Below are 20,814 nucleotides of genomic sequence, written 5' to 3'. Positions count from 1 at the left end.
GGAGTTCACCCAACTCCAGTGACGCCTCGGGGCTTCAGTGGGGCTGTTGGTCTTCTGACACAGCAGATGCTCTCGCTTCGCCTTCTCGGCGTGTGCCCCACGAGTGGCCCTCCCCGCAGTGGGTGCTGTGCTGTGCACCCCATGTGGGTGTGTGAGCATGCCTCGTTTGACCCTCGGTGGTGAACCGAGGAGTCAGTGATTCCATCCATCTCATCCTCTGTCGTCCCCTTCTCCTCCTGCCCCCAATCCCTCCCAGCATTAGAGTCTTTTCCAATGAGTCAACTCTTTGCATGAGGTGGCCAAAGTACTAGAGTTTCAGTTTTAGCATCATTCCTTCCAAAGAACCAGACTTTCATAATTTAGATATTCTCAAAACAGACAACAGCTATATAAGCAGGATGGTCATGGACATGGGGCTGGGTAGAGGTGTTGGTGGTTAAAACACACACATATAGGGAATTCTCTGGTGGTCTAGTGGTTAGGACTCTGCTTCCACTGCTAGGGGTATAGGTTCTATCCCTGTTCAGGGAATTAAGATCCTACACAACAGAACATACATATACATATATAATGCTAAGAGAACATAATTTCTCCAGGCCATACTATACTGCTGGAAAAACTAAAAAGTGTACCAATGATTTTCACATATATATCCCTTTCTTGTCATGAACTAGGTCTTTGACTGCCATTTCCTTCCCAATGAAGTAAAATATACTCATAACGGTTGCCCAATTCTTGATGAAGACACAGTGAAACTTAGACTTTACAGGTAAGTGGCACAGGAGTGTTCTTCATTCTTTGTCAGATAACCATTTTGTGTGCTTCTGTTTCTTTGGATAAGATTTCAAACAAGTAAGTAATTAGTAGTAGGAACTGGAGACCCGAATGGATGAGGCAAGAATTGTAGCAACCTTTCAGTTACTTTTATTTATATCCTCTTCCTTGGGGCTTTTCTATGGCAAATTATTAGCCTTCTCCTGTTTCCCTTTAGAGTTCTTGTACAGGTATCTCTGGTCATTCAACTCTCCATTTACGATTAAAAATGGAGATTGCTGCTGCTTAGTCGCTTCAGTTGTGTCCGACTCTGTGTGACCCCATAGACGGCAGCCCACCAGGCTCCCCCGTCCCTGGGATTCTCCAGGCAAGAACACTGGAGTGGCTTGACATTTCCTTCTCCAATGCATGAAAGTGAAAAGTGAAAGTGAAGTCGCTCAGTCGTGTCCGACCCTCAGCGACCCCATGGACTGCAGCCTTCCAGGCTCCTCCGTCCATGGGATTTTCCAGGCAAGAGTACTGGAGTGGGGTGTCATTGCCTTCTCAGAAAAATGGAGATTACAACCTACAAATTTTTAATGAGAATTAGGAAGAAAATATATTCCAAAAGTGAATGAAATTCTTCGTTTTGATTATCAACTGCTTAGTTTTAAGAAGTGCAATATCTTCTTCTATTTTTAAACATATTATATTTTTAAAAGGTTTAAAACAATCAATTCTGGTGTTGGACAAAGTGACCATATGACCCAGCAGTTCTACTCCTAAATACATATATGTACAAGAGAAATTAAAACATATGTTCACAAAAAATTTACACAAATGTTCACTACAGCATTTTTTGTACATGTCAAAAAGTTGAAATAATCAGTCTGATAAATGAGTAAACAAGATGTGGTATATTTATACAGTGAAATATTATTTAGCCACAAAAGGGATGAAGTACTGTTATATGCTATAACACAGATAAGCCTTGAAAATATTATGCTAAGTGAAAGAAGTCAAGGTTACACATTGTATAATTTCAGTTATATGATATGTCCAGAAAAGGCAAATTCAGAAAGGCAGAAAGTAGATTGCAGTTGCCAGCTTTTGGAGGAGGAGTGAATGGGGAGTGACTGCTTATAGGTGTAGATTTTTATGGGGGGAGGTGATAAAGTGTTCTGGAATTAGAGAGCAGGATGGTTGCATAGCTTTCTGAAAATACTAGAAACACTGAATTGTAAACTTTAAAAAGGTAAATTTTAGGATTATGTGAATTATATCTAAATAAAAAGTTAATTTAAAACTTAAGCTCATGGTTATGTTATTACTTACTTCATAGAAGCAGCTGAAAATTCAGTGTAGGTGGAGTAGGCCTTATATAGTTTTTTACTTGGCTTTTGTCACTTTAAGAGTATTTGACTAAAATACAGCAGCATGAATTTGCCTTAAGTACTAGAGGAATACTAGTCTAGAGTTTTGTAGTAGAAAGTGAATTATCCTGATCACCCACCATAGGTCAGGCTCATGCTAGGTAGGCTTAGGAAACAAAAGAATGAGGATAAATGGGCTGGGTTTCAGGGCCTGATACAAAAGATGGCTAGATAATTGTGATGCAGAATGACAAGCCAGAAGAGAGGCATGAAGCAAATGCTGTGCTCAGAAAATGAAATGGCTCCCAAGGATTCCTTGGGAACTAGGCAATCAGCATATAGGGCTGTTTGATCTTCCTAAGACTTTAAAGTTAACAAACTAATTAGCTTCAGAGAGCTTGTTGATGAATTCTGGCTGTTCCCATTTCTTTGCGTTTCTAAAGGATGAGGAGGGTGGAGCAGCACAGATGAAGTGCAGAGTTAGAGGACCTGTCAGTGTTCTCGGTCTTGAGGATTTAAAGTAGAACCATTCAGAGGAATTGGAGGCAGAAAAGCAGAGAGCATGTTTATTGCCTCCTTACCTCATCTCTAGCCCTTTTGGTAAGCTACTTGACCTCTTTAAGCCTCAGTTTCCTCCTCTGTAAAATGGAGTCAACAACACTACCATAGATTCCTGTGAAGACTGAATGATAAACTTTGTAAGGAGTCTAGCATGTGCCTGGGCCATTATGAAAGCACATCAGTGGAGAATCTATCATTGATGCACGACCATCACTTTAATTTTCTCCCTTCAATAAAGAATGACAGCCCATCAGTTTGCTGTATAACTCAGGGAACTCAAAGCAGGACTCTGTAACAACATAGAAGGGTGGGATGGGGATGGAGGTGGGAGGGAGGTTTAAGAGGGAAGGGATCTAGGTACACCTGTGGTTGGTTCATGTTGATGTTTGGCAGAAACTAACACAGTACTGTAAAGCGATTATCCTTCAATTAAAAATAAATAAATTTAATCAGAAAAAGAATGACAATCCATCCCTATTAGGTTCTGCAAATATCCAGAGAATGTAATTCCTAAGGGAATGAAGGGAATGGAGGTTACAGTCACTGATCACCCTTTACATGCCACCCACTGAGCTGAGCTTCCACAGCTAGACTGCAAATAACTACTCTTGTAGTGCATTTGTGAAAAGCAAAAAGGGCTTGATGCTTCAGAAACCCCTCACCCCTTCACTCCTAAATTAATAGTCAGTGCATAAACTAGATATGCAGGATACTCTTAAATTGCACACATGCTAGAGATAAAGACTGAGCTCAGAGCAGTCATTAAATACCCGTATTGATGATAGATTTCAGAGAAGGTGTTAAAAGGAGGGCATTGGAAAGGGAAGTAACAGAAAACGGAGTTGACACTGATTTAAGGAGAAGGGAAAAGAACAGGGAGGTGGGGTGTAGAGTATAAAGTAAAATCCAAACTCTACCTGATACACAGATTGTGTGAAAGACAATCTTTAAGCTTCAAGCCAACTTAGTGCCCAAGTATAAAGAAGAACCTGTGCACCAATAATGTTGCCTTTGCTCTGTTCTGCCCTCAGGTTTACTGAGACAGACACCTTCACGGAAACCTTTATCCTGCGGGTCTACCTCCTGGAACCAGACTGTAACATCATCCGAATGAGTGATAATGCACTGGAGGTGTCTGAGTTCTATGGCCTGTCCCGAGTCATTGATAAGAACCTGCTTAGATTTGATTATGAGAGGATGGCCAGCCTGGAATGCACAGTCAGACTGGACCCTGTGGGAACTCACCTGCCAGCCCACGGCCAGTTGGTTCTGGTGGAGCCCCAGCTGGAAGAACCTCGCGGAGATCAGCCACATAGTTTCTTCCCTGAGTCTCGTATGACATGTTTTAATACTTATCTGGATGTTACCAAATCTGCCAGATCTTAAATGGTCATCTTCCATCTTGACAAAGAGTTTTACTTAATAGAATTTGTAGCTGGTTGAAAACATAGATTAGTGGCTAAGAGTGCAGACTTTGGAAACAGAAAAACTTGGGCTTGAAAACTGCCTCTGCTATTTATTTCCTGTGTGATGTTAGGTCAGTTTCTTAACCTAAGTCTCTGAAAAACGGACAAGAATAGTGGCTGTTCCATAGGGTTGTATAAAGGTGAGAGTGAATGAGATCACACACACACACACACACACACACACAAAGCAGTTCACACAGTGTCTGGCTCACAGCAAGTGCTCAGTAACTGTCAGCTGTTATTATTAATAGTAAGTAGCAATAGCAGTGATAGCCAGAGTAGCTGGGGAATTTATTAGGTGTTATTAGACTTGAAGCAGGTTTGGGGTAGAGCTGGTAGGCAGGGGATATGGTTTAAATCAGGAAGAGTTGATGGATAATGTTCCTCTTGTTATTAATTTAATTATCACATCATGGGTACCTCCTAGATGCATAATAGTGTTCCAGGCACTGTGGAAAGACCAAGAAATATAAGGGAAAGTCATGGTCATAGTCATGCCTGGAATTTGGACAGTAAATTATAGCTAAAGACATGTTTACACATATGTCATCTCATTTAGTCTTCACAGCCTTCTGGGTAAGTATAGAATACCCAGTTTTTACATCAGGGAAGTGTGCAAAAGGCCACTCACATAAGTGGCCTGTGCATATCATATACTGCAAGAGTGAAAAATACAGTTGGCAGAGACAGAAAGACTATGTACTGGAGAGATGACTGCAGTTTTTAGTGGAGGAGATTAAGTTGGTTCAGGTGGTCAATGAATATTTGAAGAACGGTTTAGTGAAAAGACTAAGTGGACCTGGAAAATAGGCAGAATTCAGATGTGTTTAAGTGGGGAGTGAATTTCAGTGAATAGAATATTCTAGCAGAGATTGCATGGTGGTGCTATGGAAGTGGATGCTGTAAACACAGACAAGAGCAGGATTGTAGAAGGCCTACAGTGAGCCTATTTGTCAGAGATGGTCCACCACCAGAAAATGCATCTTATATTTTTTCTCTCAAGCACTTTTTGTGGGTAAGGACCTTGTTAGATAATCAGTTGATTGTTTTTACAGTAAGGAAGTGGCAGGTTTTCAGAATAATGACAACCCAGTCAGTGAATGATTGGCGGGTACACATGAGTGTTCTTTGGTCAGTGAGAGGGAGTAAGTGTCTGTGGAAGGGAGGATAGGTTTTTAAAGATAATCACTAAGGTACAAGTGCCTCTCTTAATTCCCTGCTATACATTCTAGAATTGGGAACAGAGCTGAAGTGTCCAGGTGGCAGGTGTACCCTGGGACTGAAGAAAGTCGGAAGTCTCAAAGTGAGCTGTGAGGAGTTCCTGCTGATGGGGCTTCGATACCAGCACCTGGGTTCCCCTTCTCCCAACATTGATTACTTCTCCATCCAACTGGACCTCACAGATAGCAGGAGTAAAATCTCATACAAGGTAGAGTCTATGGCCTTATGTGTCTGAGTCCCCAGCTAAGAGCTGGTTCCCTGGGGACACTTGTGCTGGCTCCCGTGTCAGCGAGGGTTCCTGTATGGTTGTGGGTGGAACAGCCTAATGACTCACTGGAACTGCAGGCTTGTTCTGCCAGTAAGTGCTTAAAACAGGATTGATTTTGCACTAATATCCATGTGTAATTTCCCTTTTCTGGCAATCTTGTAGCTCTACCATTGCAACTTAGAAAGAACCAGAATCAGGTTACATGCTAACCTTTCTCTTCCTTGCCCTTCAATATTCTTCAGTTTCTCATTTTTGCTTTTGTAACTCCTACTCTTTGATTCTTCATTTACTCCTTTATTAGACCCTCTTTTCATCTGTTGGAGGAAATCAAAGGGTCCACACACCCATTCAGCAAGGCCATAGGAAACTGGGAGATAGGGAGTCCTTGTCCCACTGTTAGGGCTGTAGCAGGGCGATCTCCATCTTCCAGGCTCTTAAATTCTCCTTCCCTTTCTTCCTCTTGATCTCTTCTTATTGAAATGATGACAGAAAGTGAAGTCAATCTAAATGAAAGATTGGCATGCTTCTCTACTAACTCAGGTACTCTGTAATGTGTTTATTTGGGAAGCTGGAATGACTATGAACCTGCTAAAACAGTTCAGATCTTGTGCTGATTTAAGACGATCTGAGATGACATTTGTGAAAGACCTCCATCTTTCAGTCTCACTTCTTGCTATGATTTCTCCTAAGAGACCCAGTTGAATGTTGAACATTATTACCACTGCTGCTGCTGCTGCTGCTAAGTTGCTTCAGTCATGTCCAACTCTATGCGACCCCATAGATGGCAGCCCACCAGGCTCCCCCGTCCCTGGGATTCTCCAGACAAGAACACTGGAGTGGGTTGCCATTTCCTTCTTCAATGCATGAAAGTGAAAAGTGAAAGTGAAGTTGCTCAGTTGTGTCTGACTCTTAGCGACCCCATGGATTGCAGCCTACCCGCCTCCTCCGTCCGTGGGATTTTCCAGGCAAAAGTACTGGAGTGGGGTGCCATTGCCTTCTCTGCATTATTATCACAGGAATTAATAAAACAAAGAATGATAAATAAATGATTAAACAGGGTTGTAGTATTTTATAATTGAGAACTGGAAAAATTGTGAGGTGGTCTGGTCAAATTGATCAGGTAAATCACTTGGGGAAGTGAGATTTGAGAAGAGATTTAAGTCTGACATTAATAGTTAGCCTGCCCTTGGGCCTGGGTTGCCTGGATTCAAGTGTTTACTTAACTAGCTGTGTGATTTTGTACTTTATGCCTCATTTTTAAGATCTTGCAATGGGCATAGTAGTACTTCTTATTGAGAGGATTTAATGAGGTGATGCCTACAAAGCTTGGCACAAAACTGAACACATAGTAAGTTCTACACGTTTTTTTTACTAGTGAAAAAACTCATGTTTTTGGAAACAATTGGTTTAGCCCAAGCCCCTTATTTTATACTGGGGCCACAAAAATTGCATATCTTGACCATACATGCATGGATGAATCAAGACTAAACTCTCAGTCTCCTAATGTTTAGTATATGTTTTCTGTTTGTTTTGACATGAAACTTCTTTGACATTTAATGCTTCCTTATCTCTGTAAAGAACAAAGTTTAGAGCCATTTTTCTTCCTAATTGTTTTTCTTCTTTTTCCTCATGTATTGATATACAGCTTTCTTTGTTGATATTTTCAGATTAGTTTTATTAGAAGTTTCCTCTCTAAAATGACCTTCCTGTATTATTTAGAATTAACTTGTACCATAATCAGTTTGGCATGTCATAAACAAATTCTTTTATGATTATAGTAATATGCTCAATGGCAGAAGCTATTTTTAAAAAAAAATACAGAAAGAAAAAAGTAAGAAAATGGAACTAGGGTATTTCTAATATTTGTATATCTATAAATGTATGTGTATATATATGCATACTCACACACACACACATACACAGAGGGGGAGACATGCATACCAGAGTCAGTTTATGGAATTGAATTTATATTATATTTGAAGTTTTGTATCTTGTTATTTTATTATTTTTATGCTGGTATAATCCATCCTCATCAAGAGACCGACTATTCACCCATAATTTCTTATAGATTTAAAAATAGTTTCTTGTTTATGTTTAACTTTTTATTCTGCCTGAAATAAATTTTATCTTATTGTAAAACAACAGAACAGTTTTTTTCCAAGTAGCCAAAATTTTCAACACTATTTGATGAATAATGAACTTGTTTCCCATTGATGTTTTGATTGCTCTGTTGTATAGAAAGATATTATATGTCTGTTTCAAGGCTAGTTCTCTTATTCTTTAGATTTGCCCACTTATTCTTGTGCCAGTACCTTATTAGTCCAAAATAAAAGGTCTAAAATGGACTTTAATATTTTATAGGCAAGTTTCTCCTCATGGTCTTCTTCAAAATTTTCTTATCTATTTTTAGTTCTAGACAAGTAATTAATATTTACGTTATTTTTTTAAGCCCCTAATTATTTTTTTATCAGGGTTGGATTAAAATTATAAATTATTTTCAGAAAAATTGGAATATTGGAACATTTACCATATTGAGTCATCTTTTCCAGGCAGAGGTTATCTCACTTCATTGAGGCAAATGATCTTTGATATGTTTCTGTTAAGTTTGCAGTTTTCTTCATGTCACTTGCGCACACTATTAAGTCCAATACTAGGCAGTTTGTTTTTGTGAAATTATTCTGACTAGTCTTCTTTTCCTCCACTATTTCTTCTTGTTGGTTAGTGATGATAAATAGGAAAGCTATTTCTTGGTCTAATTTTCTTTTGTCTGGCTTCTTTCTTGAATTCAATTATTCTAAATTTTTTTCAATTCTATAGGCTTTTAAAGACTATACTAATTACATCTTCCACTGATGATGATAATTTTTCCTTTCTTTTTCAGTAATTATTCCTCTTATTTTCTGCTGTATTCCCCACTGGCTTGTCCAGAATAATACTAAATACAGTGCTGCTTATCAGAATCATTGTCTTGTTCATTTTATCACTATTAACTGCACACACTGTCCTTTTTAATTCTTCTTGCCTTGAATTCATCTCTCTTTGAAATTCTTTTTTTTTTTTTTTAATTTAAATTTAACTCTTTGAAATTCTTATAGTCACATCTGCAAACTCTTTTGGATCATCATTTTACGTTTAATCTTTGTATATAATTTTAAATGCCTCTCCAGTAAGGCAGATATAATTGGATATTTAATTTCAGAATATTTGTCTTAAACAAGAGAATATAGACAATATTTCTATAATAATGGATATTTTTTTTCCCATCTTGTTTTATGCTTTCTTGCTAATTAATCAAATCATCTTGCAGTCTAGGTTATATTTGTCTTTGTCTTTACTTATTTAATATCCCATTTTAAAATTTAGTTCTAAATTGAAAAAATTCTTTAACCTTTGTTTTTAACATATGAAGTAAAAAATACAGTGAAGTCTTTTGGCTCCTTCATATATATTATAAAGTCTGATCCTATTTATCCTTTCTCACTGCAATTACCCACCACCAGGCTTGGTTAACATAATCTGCCACTTTAATTCTAGCATATCATCTTTATACCTTATGATACTTAACTTCATCTTGTATTTCAAGTGTACTCTTTTGACATTTGTATCCATTTTGTTAGTGTTTCAAGTAATATTTGTTCAGGCTTAACCTCTAGGTTTAATATTTCTTATTGTTTAGCACCAATCCTTTTATACTATGATATCCTCATTCTTCATTAAATTATAAATCTTCAAATGCTTTTCAATGGCACATTAGGACTACATAGTCTAAACTCTCAGCGTTATCACTCTTGTTTTTATAAACCACCATGTGGGAGAGAGAGGAGTTGTCACCTTCTGTTTCTCTTGCTTTTCTCTCTTTCTCTGAGCCTTGCTGGCTAGTTTCTGAAATTCCAGGCTGAGGAGTGGGTGGTTTTGGAGGAATGTTGGAAAGTGAGGTCTTCTTTGACCAGGCATCGATGGAATATGGCTTTGTGCTCTCTGAGTTGGGTGGATGTTTCAAGCTTCTTAGTCTCGGGGCCATTTCATTGTTCTCCTGGAGATTCCCCTCTGCAAAGGCCTCTCGTCTTTCCTAGCCTGATTAGTCATTTGCAGTTCCTCCCAGGGCTCCTAAGATGTGACCTCCACCTCCAGCTTCTTTCTGTGGAGATTTTTGGCTTCTCACAGACGCAGCTAAACATCAGGGACCCAGGTGACCCTAGATCAACCCTCTGTCCCACTTGCTCCATGTCTGAGAGCACTCACATGTTCCCTCCTGCTGCAAACAAGGACTAGAGACTGATCCCAGCACAGATACCACGTTTCTTCTGCCTCTGGCCACTTAGCTTCCTTAGGGATGAGCCCAACATCAATCCCCTGAGTGCTCCACTGGTAAAAGGCACATGTAAGGCTGGTGTGATAGAAGCTTCCCTCCTGACACTTGGGACAAGGAATGCAGCATTGCCCCCGCGCCCCCTCCTCTTCACAGAGGGCGTACAGTGAGAGGCATCCAGGCAGTGACTCAGCACAACACAAGGCAACTTCTGTCTGTAAATAAATCTTTCTCTTACTTCTCTCAACCTTTTTATATTTTTAGAGTGGGTGGAAGGTTCTAGAGTCTGGAACTGGTTCCAGACAATTTGTTTTGTAAATTCTGCCTATAGTATCTGTCTCACATTGTCTTTGAAATGCTCTCTCTTGGAACTTAATTGAGACTAAGCCCATAAGAACTTCATTACTAATTAAATAATTTTCTATTAAAGAAAAAAAAAAAAAAAAGAACTTCATTTTAAACATTTCGTTATGTTCCCCATCCCGAACACATGTATACCTGTGGCGGATTCATTTTGATATATGGCAAAACCAATACAATGTTGTAAAGTTAAAAAATAAAATAAATTTTAAAAAATAAATAAATTAAAAAAAAATAAAATAGACATTCCGTTATGTAAGTATCCAGTGTTCAGTAGTATTGCACTCATGTGGCTCTGATCATTAAGCCTGGTCTCCCAATAACGGCGGACATAAAATTCTGTGATGACCAGTTATCTTCTGCTGAGGATCCTTTCTGCCCATAGCACTTGTTGGGACCTCAGATCCCAGGATGCAAGTTCATGATTTCTCTGGAGAGCCCCACAATGATAGGCTCTTCCTCATAGCTCTCTTACTTGGGGAAGGTGTATTTCTAGCCTGAAGAGTTACTTGCAATTTTGATGACTTACTCCTCACTTGGAGACCCAGGGTCCTAACTAATACATGACCAAGCAAACGTCCTTCAGTTTCACGTAAGGACGGGTTCCTTCATCCTGCCATTGTCACCTTTGAAACCTACAAGAGGTGGATGGGGTGGCCAGGGGAGGTTGGTTGTGTGTGCCAGACACTGCTAGTGCTTTACTTTGTTTTTTCTTAAGATTAAAAAAAAATTATTTATTTATTTGGCTTTGCCAGATCTTAGTTGTGGCATGCAAGCTCTTAATTGTGGCTTGTGGGATCTAGTTCCCCAACCAGGGATCGAACCTTGGCCTTTTGCATCGAGAATGCAGTGTCTTAGCCACTGGACTGCTAGGCAAGTCCTTGTGCTTTACTTTGGCTATCTCTTGTAATCCTCACGCAGTACTTAGGACCTCTAGGCAGTCCATGTTATAGGTGGGGGAAATCAAGATTTAGAAGTTAAGAAACTTGTCCAAAGTCATATAAACCATATGTGTTGGACATGGAATCAAAAGAATAGTTCCTTCTAATGACAAAATTGGTGCTCTACCTCAACCCTGGCTAAATATTGGAGTCACCAGAGAACTTTAAGAATACCAAGTTGTTTTTTTTTGTTTCCTCCTTAGGAAAGTTAAATTAGAACATCTGGAAATGGAATTTGGGCATCAGTATGTGATTAAAATCTCTCTAAATGATTCAGATCACTGCTGGATGCACCGTCTAGGCTGTGGCTTTGTGTTAAATATCGTGTGATTTACCCTGCTATTGTATCAATAGCTTCATTTATAGTTTTCCCCTTTATCTTTTCTTTCTTCTTCCAAAGTCAGAGAGTGCGTGGTTGCCTGTCTATATCAGACCTGGAATTCCCAATCAGATTCCAAGAGCTGCATTTATGGCCATGTTTATTCTGGAAGTGGATCAGTTCATCCTGACCTCATTGACTACATCGGTTCTGGACTGTGAAGAGGATGAGACCCCCAAACCCTTGCTGGTGTTCAACATTACTAAAGCCCCACTCCAGGGCTATGTGACTCACCTGTGGGATCACACCAGACCAGTGTCCTCCTTCACCTGGAAGGATCTAAGGGATATGCAGATTGCCTATCAGCCACCAAACAGCAGCCATTCTGAGAGGAGACTTTATGAGGTGAGAGGGAGGAGAGACAAAGCTGCTAGACTCTTTGGTATTCAGAGAGTCATTGAAGAGGCCACTTCTCTTTAGCCCGTAGTTTACCTTGTATGGTCACTGCCTCAGAAGAGAATCAATCACTGCAAATCAGGATGCAAACCAGGCAGGTGATGCAAATGAACAAACCCATCTGGAGGGAGACTGCGGGGAAGTGAGGAAGGAGCTGGCAATTTAGGAAGCAGATGTAACTCAGCTACAGCTGACTGCTGCATGTGAGAACATGGATGGACCCAGTGTTGCTGTAGCTTTCCTTTTTCAAGAAAAGTTGGAAAGCTCTACTTTTTTTTGGTAAAAATATTTCAAGTTTCATAATACAAGTGAATGTTTATGCAAAACTGAGACAGACTCAGACCTAGAAAACAAACTTGTAGTTACTAAAGGGGATAGGGGAGGGGGAGGGACAAAGTAGGGGTATGGGATTAATTGATAAAAACTACTGTGTATAAAGTAGATAAGCAACAAAGATATACTGGATAGTATAGGGAATTGTAGCCCTTTTCTTGTAATAATTTATAATGAAGTATCACCTCCCAAAATACTGAATCACCATGCTATATACCTGAAACTGATATAACATTGTTAATCAACTATACTTCAGTTAAAATTTTCAACTTTTAAACATAGAAGACATTGTAAATTTAAAACATAAAATACCAGCTGCAAAACATTTCTGAGGCCACATTTGGCCCCCAGGTTCACCAATTTGAGAACTCCAGTGCCTCCAACAGCCTTCTTGCATTACATAGATCATTGAAGTTAGAGATGGTCTAACTTCTATTTGTTTATAATTCTTTCATTAATAAATTATTTTATATTATTTTCCATCAAGGTTTTTTACTGGAGTCCTTAATTTTAAGTAATAATGCTTACTCAGGGTGGGAGATTCCATATTCTCATTAGAATGACTCATTTCACTATCACTTTTCATCAGGAATGTTCTCTATCTAATCTAAATCATTTCTGCTATTTCTGCCTCTCTCCTCTTGTTTTGTATTCAATGAGAGTAGAGAACAGCTGGTTACAGACTTGTGCATTACAACCCTTCACAAACTTGTAGACCTACCAGCAAGTTGATTCAAAAATGATGGAAAATTTAAATAAACAGGTTAACACAGACTTGAGTTCAGGTCTATTAAGGAAAATTTGTGTCCCTGGGGTTACCAAATTGCCCTCTGTCTAGTTTAGGCATTTTTAGCATTTAGTCTCAAGGGCAGACTATAAATGCCATGCTTTGCCCTTTACTTTTATTTTCTTCACTTCATAATAGTAAGTGGCAACTGGTTTTTTCTTTCCTGTCTTCACTTCTCATTTCTTCCATAGCATGAGGTAATTTCTCTTTAGATGTCCAGTTTTATCTCGCGTTCACAAATAAAGCACTGCTACTCGGTCTGCTTTGTATGTGTTAACGTCCAGCATTGTACAATGTAATACTAAAGCAGAACGTGTCCAGATGTGTGCTTTTTTTGGTTTGTTTTGTTAGAAGGTGACTTTCAATTTTCTCAGTGGAGATTTTGCACTGTTCAATTATTTTGGCCGGAAGCCCCCTGGGGTGGGATTTCTGAGAGCAGAGCAATGGCCGGTGCGCTTTAAGCTAGCTGATCCTCCCCTCAGCTGTTACACCAGGTGGTCTGTTCTTATAGGCATGAAAATCCAACTTCACTCCGGTAGGTACTACATTTATCTTAGAGGAAAGCTCCTTAGTGATAGGGCTCAACCTAATACATGTTTATATTAGACCTCCAAAATGATGTCCCCCATATCAGTATAGCTTCATTTTCAATGTGTGTATTTGTCACTCTTGAATCTCTTTTTTTATGTAGTATTTGCTGATATGGTGCCATCTGATTGTCTCTTTTATCCTCTCAAATAGACCAAACATTCTTCAGAAGTAGGTAGCCTGCCTTCCTTTACAGTATTATACCTCATCCTTCTCTTCAGCACCTGGTGTAATTCACACACAGCATGTAATAAAGCTCAAAATGTATAAGCCTACTTATGAGCTATGGAATTCAAGGGAGCAAATAAATATATATTTAATAATACATCTAGTGGGATAGCTGCCTGTAGATCGGGATCTCTGCAACATTGTTGGCATTTTGAATTGGCTAATTTCTTTGTTGTAAGGACTGACCTGGTCATGGTGGGATGTTATTAATAGTAGCCTCCCTGACTTCTACCCACTAGATGCCTGCAGCACCTCCATGGGCATACCTATCTGTGAGACCAAAAATGTTTTCAGATATTCCCAAATGTCCCCTGGGGGGGTGAAATCACAGTAGAGAAACACTGCTCTAGATCCCACATCTTTGTGAGAAGCTGAAGTGGTCTGATGCTGGACTGATGTAGTCTCCTGAACAAATGCAGGGACTCATTGCTAACACATTTGCTTATTTCAGGTTAAGAACTTCATTCATAGAAAAAAAAATTTAAAAACACTGATAAATTAAGGAATAAGACATAGAGCTGGAAAAAGTGAGATTACGTTGTCAAAAATGAGGTCAGGCAACAGCAGAAACCTGAATTAGTTTGCCTCCATCTGCGGTATATATCCAAGAATTACTGGTATTTTATATTATAAATTGTCGATATATTCATATTCAACTGTTTGTTTACAGGTGGAGTTGGAGGTCTATGACTTCTTCTTTGAGAAGAGTGCACCTGTTACAGTCCACATTTCCATCAGAACAACAGATACAAATGCCCCGCGAGTGTCCTGGAACACAGGTGAAGTGCAATATAGGAGTCAAACAAAATAGGGAAGGGAAGACAGGAAGGTACTCTGGTCAGTAAAAAAAAAAAAGGTAGCTTTATTCCCATTTTGGAGAAGGCAATGGCACCCCACTTCAGTATTCTTGCCTGGAAAATCCCATGGACAGAGGAGCCTGGTAGGCTGAAGTCCATGGGGTCGCTAAGAGTCGGACACGACTGAGCAACTTCACTTTCATGTTTCTGTTTCATGCATTGGAGAAGGAAATTGCAGCCCACTCCAGTATTCTTGCCTGGAGAATCCTAGGGATGGGGGAGCCTGGTGGGCTGCCATCTATGGGGTCGCACAGAGTCTGACATGACTGAAGCGACTTAGCAGCAGCAGCATTCCCATTTTACACACAAAGCAACCTAAACCAGACAGGCTATGGGTATCTTGTTGGTTTTCTGTTTTTTTTTTTTTTCCTACTGTCAGGGTGAGAAATTTAAATTGAGGATTCTCGTGTCCTGAAATTAAGTTCTTTCCTCTATAGGAGATAAGCCAAATGGTCCCTTTCAGCTGATTGAGGCAAAAAAGTGACTGTGATACTGAGCATAGTTGGACTGAGATAGAAAAGGTCTCTAACTCAAAATTGTTCAAAGGAATCAAAGAAAGACATAGACTGTAATCCATTATCTTATTTTTAAGTTGGGTTGCATGGACATGAAAATACATAATAAGAGTTTAAACTGCTTTGTCTTCTTATTTTTAATATATAACTGACTTACAATGTTACATTAGTTGTAGGTATACAATATACTGATTCAATATTTTTATATATTATACTCCATTTAAAGTTATAAAATATTGGCTATATTCCCAGTATTGTACAATATATCCTTGTGGATTATTTATTTTATACTTAGTAGTTTGTACCTCTTAATTCCTTCTCCCTATATTGCACCTCCCCCCTTCCTTTTTCCCACTGGTAATCACTAGTTCTCTGTATCTGTGAGCCTGTTTCCGTTTTCTCTTAGTCATTCGTTTTATTTTTCAGACTCCACACTTAAGTGATAAAATAGAGTGTTTGTCTCTCTGATTTATTTCGCTAAGCACAATATGCTCTATGTGCATCCAGATGGTTGCAAATGGCAAACTTTCATTCTTTATTATGGCTTAGTAATAGTCCGTTGTATGTATAAACCATATCTTCTTTATCCTTTCATCTGTTAACGGACACTTGGGTTGTTTTCGTATGGTGGCTATGGTAAATAATACTGATACGAACATTGGAGTGTAACTATCTTTTCCAATTAGTGTTTTTGTTTTATTCCAGTATACTCGGCAGTGTAATTGCTGGGTCATATGGCAGTTTTATTTCTAGTTTTTTGAGAAAGCTCTCTGCTCTTTTCCACAGTGGCTACACCAGTTTTGTTTTTGTTGTTCAGTCGCTCAGTTGTGTCTGTCTCTTTGTGACCCCATGGACTGCAGCATGCCAGGCTTCACCATCTCCTGGAGTTTGCTCAAACTCGAGTGCATTGATTTGATGCTGCCATCCAACCATCTCATCCTCTGTCGCCCTCTTCTCCCGTTCTTAATCTTTCCCAGCATTAGGGTCAGTGTATGAGGTTCCCTTTTCTCTATATCTTTGCCAGCGTTTGTTATTTGTGTTCTTTTGATGACAGTCATTCTGAGAGGTGTGAAGTAATATCTCACTCTGCTCTTGATTTGCATTTTTCTGATGACTAGCGATGTTGAGCATCTTTTCCTGTGCCTGTTTGCCATCTATGTATCCCTTTGTGAAAATGTCTATTCAAATCTTCTGACCATTTTTAAATTGGATTATTATTATTTGCTGTTGAGTTGTGTGAGTTGTTTATGTGCTTGTATAGTCACTAAGTTGTCTTTTCATTTTGTTTATGGTGTCTTTTACTGTGCAAGTTTCCTTTACTATATATTTGCCTTTACTAGTGGATTTTTCTTTTCCTATAGATTCTTACTTCTTGTTGTAGCCCATTCATTCCTTTTCCACTTAGAGAAGAGCCTTTAACATTTCTTTAAGAATTGGTTTAATGTTGATGTACTCTTTCAGTTTTTGCTTATAAGTTTTTTATCTCTCCTTTAATTCTGAAGGATAATCTTTCTGGATAGAATATCCTTGGTTGTAGGTTTTTCCCCTTTAGCACTTTAAATATATCATGCCATTCCCTTTTGACCTGCAAAGTTTCTGCAGAAAAATCCATTAATAGCCTTGGGGGAGGAGGGTTCCCTTGTATGTGATTCTTTGTTTTTCTCCTGCTGCCTTTAGAATTCTCTCTTTAACTTTTGCCATTTTAATTATGACATGTTTTGGTGTGGTTCTCTTTGGTTTCATCTTGTTTCGGGCCCTCTATGCTTCCTTTACCCGGAAATCTGTTTCCTTCTTCAGGTTCAGGAAGTTTTTAGCCATAATTTCATCAAATATCCTTTGACCTCTTTTGTTCTCTTTTCTCCTTCTGCTGCTGCTGCTGTGTCGCTTCAGTCGTGTCCGACTCTGTGCGACCCCATAGATGGCAGCCCACCAGGCTCTCCTGTCCCTGGGATTCTCCAGGCAAGAACACTGGAGTGGGTTGCCATTTCCTTCTCCAATGCATGAAAGTGAAAAGTGAAAGTGAAGTCGCTCAGTCGGGTCTGACTCTAGTGACCCCATGAACTGCAGCCCACCAGGCTCCTCCGTCCATGGGATTTTCCAGGCAAGAGTACTGGAGTTGGGTGCCATTGCCTTTTCCGCTTCTCCTTCTGGGACCCCTATAATGTAAATGTTAGTATGCTTGATGTTGTTTCAGAGGTCCCTTAAAGTGTTTTCAGTTTTTAAAATTTGTTTCTCTTTTTGTTGCTCTGACTGGATATTTTCCATTATTCTATCTTCCAGAACACTATGTCCTTTGTGTCACTTAGTCTGTTAATTATTTCTAGTGCATTTTTCATTTCAGTTATTGTATACTTCAGTTTTGACTTTTTCAAATATTCTAGTTCATGTATTCTTTCCTCTCAGTTACCATTCTTATTACTAATCTTTAAATTCTTTATCTGGTAACTCATTCATCTCTGTTTCACTGGATGGTTTTATAGGTTTCTTTTTTTATTTCTTTCATTTCAAATAAAATTCTCCATCTTCCCACTTTGGTTAACTTTTTCTGTCTCTATAAAATGAGGTAAGAGTTACCCATCATGGTCTTAAATGTATGTCCTTGTGTGTGAACATTCCTGCACAGTCTGCGCATGTTCCCCATGGATTTCATGGGAGTGCTGGATCTGATATGAACATAACTCGTGTCTTTCCTCAGACTGTAGTGGCCTCTATCAACTTGGTAGGTGTTGTGGCCAGAGACCGAGGAGCTAGAGCAAGAGCCAGGTGTGAGCCAGGGCTTCTCTGCTCAGTTGCCAACACCACCACCCTATTGGGGTAGGGCCATGTCCCAAGGTACTGGAGCAATGGCCGTGAGGGTGGGGCCCAAGCCAGCTCTATCCCCCACAACTGGGCGCTCTCCTCAGCCATGGCAGCTCTCCTCAGCTCATTCTAGTGGGGACCTGTGCCTTTGAGCAAGTGGGGCTGGGAAGGGTACTCAGCACAGGCCAGGGCATGCACTGAGGCAGTTGTGAGAAGCCAGCCAGTGTCCTGAGGAATTTCAATCTTTCTCTATCTTGTATTGGGAGCAAACAAGAATGTGTGGGTTCTTCATGAGTAGAGTCTAGCTCTCTTACAGCCCTGTTGTCAGTCCTACTGGTTTTCAAACCAGCCAAAGGTCTTCCCACCGTTTGACCCCAGGGCTGGTGCACCCAGTGTATGGGTCAAGCCACTCACTCCGCAGGGATATCTTCATCCTTGTAGTGCCCCTCCTGTCCTGTGGCCCCTCCTAGGGTGCAGGCCCCCACGTGATTACTTCTATTCCCTTCCTGCACAACTTCTTTTAGCCTTGGTTGCATAAGGATCTTTCTGTCAGTCTTCAGTCCATTTCCAGTGAGAATTGCTCCACGTGTAGATGTATTATTGATGTGTTCATAAGGTGGGAGGGAGAGGGGAGGTAAATTCTGCATCCTCCTACTCTGCCATGTCAATTTCCTCTTGCTTTACCAATGCAGTGTATATATTTAGATCAGATGTAAATGTGAAATGTAAGTGAAGATTTTTTCCTTTCCACTGTTACCATCAATGGCATTCAAGCAGTGTTGGTAGGTTCATTTAACACAGAAAATATCTCTGTCTGATTTAAGTCCTCAGGTGGCAGCTTATATGGATTATCTTTTGTGTGTGTGTGTGTATGTGTATGTGTGTGCTTGCACATGGATAACACACCATGTGTGTGTTTATATATATGTGAGTTTCAGTAGGGATGAACAATATCAGTTGGGCATCCTTGATTTACAATCTGGTTTTCTGTCCTGCTCTACCTATATTTGGGGGATAAAGAGAGAAAAGAAGGACTTGGTGATCTAAAGTTTGATGCTTTCGAATTGTGGTGTTGGAGAAGACTCTTGAGAGTCCCTTGGACTGCAAGGAGATCATACCAGTCAATCCTAAAGGAAATCAACCCTGACTATTCATTGGAAGGACTGATGCTGAAACTCCAATACTTTGGCCACCTGAGGTGAAAAGCCAACTCACTGGAAAAGACCCTAATGGGGGGAAAGATTGAGGGTAGGAGGGGAAGGGGACGACAGAGGATGAGACAGTTGGATGGTGTCACCGACTCAATACTCAATAAATATGAGTTTGAGCAGACTCCAAGAGATAATGAAGGAAACTTGGTGTGCTATAGTTCATGGGGTTGCAAAGAGCTGGACGTGACTTAGCAACTGAATAACAGCAAAGTTTAGTATATAGCATGGAGACTTAATGGTCTGCATGTATATGTGTGATTTGAGAAACCTAGGCTTGTTAAGAGCTCCGGATCTGGTTTTCACTACTTTGGATATCAGATTCTTTTTAGAATAAAATTTTATTTATTATGAACTTAACATAAGATCATTGAAAACTTGGAAAGCACAATGAGTTAATGAATAAGTGAATGAAATAATAGTAGTTAGATAAAATTATTCATTACTCCACCACAAAACATAATCACCATCAATATCTTGCTACATAAATTTCTAATGTTCTTGCTTGCTCCTCTGCTGCATCCCATGATGCCTTGTTCTGTGCTTTACTTTGCACTCTTGACTTCAAAATCCTTATTACCAGCCATTGTCCTCCCTTCATCCCTCCTTCCCTGCCTTCTTTCCTTCTACTCTCTTCTTCTCCCTCACTTCTCTCGCTTTCCTTCCTCTCTCTCTCTCTTTCAGTATTCCTGTATGTCTTAACTCAGGTTCCCTAGCAAAGAGCCCCTGAGGCAGATTATATGCACTAACCCTGTACTGAAATCTGGGGTAAGGGGAAGGGAAGTTGGGAGTTTGGAGGGTAGCAAATAAAAAGATGGTTTGACTGAGCTGGTTGTAGCTTTACAAGAAAATAAAGCTTATAGCTCAATAGTGCTGATGTCTCCAGGAGGAGATGGAAACATTCTGTGTGGGAAGAGTCAGGGAGGGGGTTGGGAAGGGGTGAAGAACCACATGTCAGCATCTTCCATCTCTTCTTTCACCTCAGACAGTTTGCCTCACTGGGGTTAACTTCCCACATGCCTGGGGTTGTGTCACTTGGCTCTTCCTAGCAGTCACTGTACAAATTCCTTGAGTCCCATGGTGTGAGACCTGGCCATGGTCACAAGGAAGGTCATGCCAAAACTTGGTCTGGTGGGCAGTTGAGGGCAGTGACATCAGAAGATGAAGCAATGATGGCGGCCAGGGCTTTAGTGTGTGGGGATTGTGGGAAATTTGTTGGAGCTGCCAGGCTAGAAAGCGGGCAATTGATCAACACTGGGGGAACGGGAAGCCAGGCAGATTTGAGGGGAAGCATTAACGCATTAACTGTGTCTACCAGTACACAGTCTTTAAATTTCATCCACTCGTTTCTTTTTTTGTAATTGGAGGAAAACTTTTCAAGGTTGTGGTGGTTTCTGCTGTATAACAATGTGAATCAGCCATAGTTATATATATATACCCTTCTTCTTAATCCCTCCCATCCCACCCGCCAC

At 39.9% G+C, this 20,814-nt stretch overlaps 1 protein-coding gene across 3 annotated transcripts in view; it reads left to right on the top strand.

Annotated features, from left to right (window-relative positions):
• FREM1 (FRAS1 related extracellular matrix 1) overlaps positions 1 to 20,814 on the top strand; it is a 217,979-nt gene that overhangs the window by 72,603 nt on the left and 124,562 nt on the right. For all 3 annotated transcript variants that reach the window (XM_010857025.1, XM_010857026.1, XM_010857024.1), the window contains exons 3-7: positions 675 to 769; positions 3,719 to 4,020; positions 5,386 to 5,582; positions 11,653 to 11,976; positions 14,634 to 14,742. In XM_010857025.1, coding sequence (XP_010855327.1) covers positions 675 to 769; positions 3,719 to 4,020; positions 5,386 to 5,582; positions 11,653 to 11,976; positions 14,634 to 14,742 — 1,027 coding nt within the window. The remainder of the gene's footprint in view (positions 1 to 674; positions 770 to 3,718; positions 4,021 to 5,385; positions 5,583 to 11,652; positions 11,977 to 14,633; positions 14,743 to 20,814) is intronic.

This window comes from Bison bison, unplaced genomic scaffold, assembly GCF_000754665.1.
Source record: "Bison bison bison isolate TAMUID 2011002044 unplaced genomic scaffold, Bison_UMD1.0 scf7180017864376, whole genome shotgun sequence".
In the NCBI taxonomy this organism is placed as follows: domain Eukaryota; kingdom Metazoa; phylum Chordata; class Mammalia; order Artiodactyla; family Bovidae; genus Bison; species Bison bison.
Note: the sequence above shows the minus strand (reverse complement) of the source record. Positions and strands in the feature narration are given on the sequence as shown.